Here is a 5,000-nt window from a genome sequence, read left to right as displayed (position 1 = left end):
GACTTTTCTTTCACCTCCTCCAAGAAGTCTCCCTTGGCCTCCAGACTGACCTTGCCCCTAAGTGTTGTAATTGTTTACTGTTCTGTCTCCTGGACAGGACCAGCCTACAGGAGACATCAGTAGATTTGTGTGAAATTAATAAATGACTTGGCTCTTTTATGAAAACAATCCTCAGCACATATGGGGCTACCCCCACCCCCTATCCTCCCTGGCCCTGACTCTGGTTTAGTATTGTACTTTCCCATGCTGCTCCATCAAATAAGGCAATGTGACACAGAGGGATGCATAAAACTTTGAAGTCACACAAACCTGCGTTCAAATCCTGACTCTATCATCCAGCTGGATGACCTTGAGCAAGCGTTGTAGTCTTTCAGAGTCTTTGTTTCCACTTTTGTAAAACGGGAATAATCATACTTCTGCACTGCCTCATGGCGAGGCTCAAATTAGACGAGGCATGTGAAACATCCAGCATTAGTCAATTAGGTGTCCTCCTCCCCCACCATGAACTTGGAAATAAAATTGCCCTCTGAGTCTTAAGCCAGTAAAATCACGCATCACAGAAGAGAAGAGCCAGGTGGGGGAGTGAATGAGGCGAGAGATGGTTTTGTAAATGACTGAAGGGTTTTGTGAACGGTGGAAAGCGAAATCAAGGTGACCCGCCTGTAATCTCAGGGAGGCAGGGCAAGGATGTGATTGAAATTGAGAAAACAGAGGCCTAATCAATTGCATTGTGCTCTATCTGAAGGGAACAGAAGGATGCACAGAAAAGGGGGTGCAAGGGAGAATTCATTCGGCTGCCCCAGAGGGAGGGACAGGGAACCAGTAGACATAGGGGTTCCAGGCTCAGGTGGCTCTGGTCTCTGCTGAGGAGTCATGGGGGCCTGGTGGACTCCAGGTGGCTCACTGCCCTGCTGGGCCTCCATTTATACTAAATGGACATCCAGGTGCCAGGCAGAGCCCCTTTGGGCAGACAGGAATAGTCTGGTCCCAGGAAAAGACTCTAGAGACTGAGAGCACTGATTTTGGAGTCAGAGGACCTGGTTCAAGCCCCTGCTCTGCCATTATGTCCTATAATCTATTTACTTCACTGCGCTTCAGTTTCCTTATTAGTAAAATCAAGATATAATAGCCCTCACCTTTTAGGGCTCTGTGCACTTAGTAGGCTGCCTGCACTTAGTAGGATGTCTGGCATAGGGTAAATGATTTGTAAGTGGTAGTGACAAAGACAGCTAACATGTGCATTTATTTCCATTTCAAAGATGAAGAAATTGAGGCTTGGAGAGATTAATAGCTTGCACTAAATGGCACAGCTAGCAAGTGGTAGAGGCAAGATTCACAATACTACACTACAGCTCCAGAACTGTGCTCTTATCTGCTTACTCCATGGCAGGCGGAAACACTAGGCTTCTGGTTTATACATCAGGCTCTTGTGAGTTTGGTTGGCCAGAGACCGTGGCCTTCTGGAAGCCTTGACCCCTGAGAGTTGGAATGTACAGAGCTAAGGCTCCCACTCCTGTGACCACTTCTCTAAGCAGCCACTTGGCTTCTTCCCATCTTATCACTCCTGTTCAGCCATCCCCAGCACAGGGCTGAGCACAGGGAATGCTCCATCTGCATTGGCCACCTCATCCACTTTCCTTTAAGTCACTCAGCTTGGGGGGTTTCCAGGGACTCCTTCTCCCAATATTTCGAGAGAGAAGGATCACCCAGACATCCACCTGGGGCAGATAGGATCTTTTCCCAAGGCCCAGAGGCAGCAAGGTCTGGTAGAAAGATCATGGGCCTTGGTGTGAGACCTGGGTTCAAATCCCAGCTCTGTCACATATATCTGTGTGACCTTGGTACATCATGTAACCCCTGGGCCTCAGTTTCCTCATCTGTAAATGGGTGGGGGGGGCTAATCATAGAACCAGATTCAGGAATGGGTTAAATGAAAAGATGGATGTAAACACATCCGGCATTCAGCTGACACTTAATAAATGAGTTATTATTACTATTATTTCTCCCCAGCCTGACTGTGAACTCTTCTAGGACAGGGACAGGTCTTGTTCATTTCTGTGTTCCCAGGGTCCTGCCTAGCAAAGGGCCCTTCACAGAGTCAATGCTTAGTCACTGTCTGCCAAGCGTAGCAGCGATTCCCAGCCCCCAGACTCTTTCCCCTGGTCATTCCCTTAGTAAGTCAGGGGTCAACAACTTCTTGATGGGAGAGGTGGGAATCCTTATTCCCTGTTCATCTTGTTTCCACCCAGAGACACATCAGCTGCTGGAGTCTCTCAAAGGGGGAGCCGGGGGGGACAAATCTTCATTGCAGGGTACATGGCAGGCTGTTAAGCACCCCCCTCCCTGTCTACTACATGCCAGTAGGAGCCCCCAGTCATTGTGACTAGCAAAACTGCCTCCAAACCTCTCCAAAAGCCCCCTGCGGGCACAGTTGCCCCAAGTGAAATCCAATGAGCTAGACTCTCAGGCCTCTCCCCAGCCACCCCTTGTCCTTTCTGGGGAGCTGCAGAGGGTCCACTGTGGTCTTCCCCCTGCCCCACTGGGGGAGGCCTGAGGGTCTGCTGTGGTGCCTGTGATGAACAGTAAATCTGCTGAAATCAAGTAAAGAATTAGCAAAACCACTGCATGCAGATTGAAAGCCACATCAGTAATGAAGGAGATATTTTGATTTGCAGTTACCTGTCTTCTATATCCATCTCTCAACTCGCCCTAAACTCACATGGGGATGAGCTTCAGGACTTTGGGGTGTCCTAGAACACACCTTGGGTGCCCTGTGCTTAGTAGGCATTAGGGCGCTCTCTTACCTCCCTTGCCTCCCAGCAGCCAAAGCAACCCCACTCACCTCCCACAGACCACCATCCCTCCCACAGGAAGGGATTTTCACAGCTCAAGGATTCGTATTGTCACTTTTATTATTTATAAAATCAGTAAACACACACATGATTCAGAGAGGTGATGAGCCCTCAGCAACACTCTCCTTCACCCTGGGCTTGGACCTCAGTCCTGGACTACAGAATCCACCCAGCGGGAAAGGGATCCGGCAAAGTCTTTCCCTCTCTTTGTAACTTACAGACATGAGAGAATTGAGTAGGAGGTGGATTCTGGGGGCCAGGACCAGGGTGGGATGACAGGGTAGGAAAGCAGGGACAGGAGATAAGTGAGGGAAAGGATATACAGTTTTATAAATAACTAGACAAGATCTGAGCATTTCTTTTGTGGGGAGAGTGGGGACAGGAAGACTAAAGGCATGCAGGGGCAGGAGTGGGAAGGGGAGAAATAGAGCTTGGGGCCAGAGTTGGTGAGGGATTCTCTCTGAGCCTTGATTTGCCCCATCTTTAAAATGAATGGGTTGCCCTAGATGATGCCAAAGCAACTTGCTTGCCCTGACATGCTAGGACTCTATAGGGTTCTAGGCCCAGGGGGCTTTGGGACCAGAGCCCTGGGGATTGGAAGGGCTGGTGAGCACCCCCAGAGAGGTGGTTGATGCCCAAACAGGCTATGTCTCATCCCCAGGCTGGTACTGGGGTTCTGTGGAGGTGAAGTAGTCCTCCAGGAAGGACTGCAGGTATTCGAAGGTAGGCCTCTCCTCCGGGTCCAGACGCCAGGTCTGTTCCATGACCTCGTACAGGGATGCTGGGCAGCCTGGGGGGCATGGCATGTGGTAGCCGTGCTCCACCTGTTCCATCACTTCCCGTTTATTCATGCCTGGAGGGTGGGGCTCCGTCAGACAGGGGGCCTAGCCCCTCCTGAAGAGGCAACGAGGAAGAAGCCCTTCCCATGACCACCCTTCCACCTCCCCACCTCCCAGCAAACCTGGGTAGGGGACTCGGCCCTTGGTGATGAGTTCAGTGAGCAGGATCCCAAAGGACCACACGTCGGACTTGATGGTGAATCTGCCAAAGAGGGCAGCCTCTGGGGCTGTCCACTTGATGGGGAACTTGGTCCCTGGAGAGATCGGGGGAGAAGGGAAAGTTAGTGCAGAAATCCCTGGGAACAGCTGGATTAAGAGAATGGCATCTTTAGGACTGGGGACCCTAAGCACAGAGGTCTCTGGGCATAACAGGAAAGACCTGGTATCTAGCCAGCACTTGTTACTGTGTCTAGTATAGTACCGGGCACTTTACAAACATTGTAATAATTCTCATCATAATAATAGCTAACACTTGTATAGCCTTTACCACATGCCAGGCAACATTTTAAGCGATTTACGTGCATTAATTCAATTAACTTTCATGAAAACCCTGTGAGTTTTTTTTTTTTCTTACTATTACTATTATTATCCCCATTGTACAGAAGAGGAAAAGGTGGCACTGAGTAGTTAATAACTTGCCCAAATCACACAGCTTGTAAGTGTCTAGGATTCATACCCAGGCATTCTGGCTACAGCATTTTCCCTATTACACTCTATGGTCTTTCACTTGAGATTTATAGCAGTGCCTTGCACATAGTAGGTGCTTGATAAATATCTGTGGACTTACTGTTGTCTGAATATTTTCATTGAGAATTTTATTGTGAGAAAAGACAGCTCCCAGAGAGGTTAGGTGACTTGCCCAAGGCCACATGGTTGGTAAGTGGAGGAGCTGGGTTTGAACCCAGAGTTGCCTCTTACACTACATCAGAGTGGGAATGTCCCGGATGGTCTGCAGGAAGGTGGGGCCCCATGGCAGCCCCTTGGTGCACTGGGGAGCTCTTGGAAGGTGGGGTGAGGCAGGGCACCTTGCTGGGGGTTGTATTCATCATCCTCGATGAGACGGGCCAGCCCAAAGTCAGCAATCTTGCACAGCAGCCGCTCCCCCACAAGGATGTTGGCTGCCCTCAGGTCTCGGTGGATGTAGTTCATGCGCTCCATGTAGGCCATGCCCTCAGCTACCTGGGGGCGGAGGTATAGAGAGATGGGAACACCATGGTTTGCGTGAGGGATCATTTGATTTTGTTTTTTTTTTGTTTGTTTTTTTGCGGTACGCGGGCCTCTCACTGTTGTGGCCTCTCCCGTTGCGGAG

The 5,000-nt window shown here is 49.9% G+C and overlaps 1 protein-coding gene across 2 annotated transcripts in view; it reads right to left on the bottom strand.

Annotated features, from left to right (window-relative positions):
• Positions 1-2,898: 2,898 nt before the first annotated feature.
• The window catches only part of FGR (FGR proto-oncogene, Src family tyrosine kinase), a 17,820-nt gene continuing 15,718 nt past the window's right edge, over positions 2,899-5,000 (bottom strand). For both annotated transcript variants that reach the window (XM_028483766.1, XM_028483767.2), the window contains 3 exons: positions 4,717-4,870; positions 3,814-3,945; positions 2,899-3,705 (listed from right to left, as the gene is read on the bottom strand). In XM_028483766.1, the coding sequence (XP_028339567.1) occupies positions 3,497-3,705; positions 3,814-3,945; positions 4,717-4,870 (495 nt within the window). In that variant the 3' untranslated portion in view covers positions 2,899-3,496. The remainder of the gene's footprint in view (positions 3,706-3,813; positions 3,946-4,716; positions 4,871-5,000) is intronic.

Source organism: Physeter macrocephalus, unplaced genomic scaffold (assembly GCF_002837175.3).
Source record: "Physeter macrocephalus isolate SW-GA unplaced genomic scaffold, ASM283717v5 random_67, whole genome shotgun sequence".
Classification (NCBI taxonomy): domain Eukaryota; kingdom Metazoa; phylum Chordata; class Mammalia; order Artiodactyla; family Physeteridae; genus Physeter; species Physeter macrocephalus.
The sequence above is the reverse complement of the archived record's forward strand: the minus strand, read 5'-3'. Positions and strand labels throughout refer to the sequence as shown.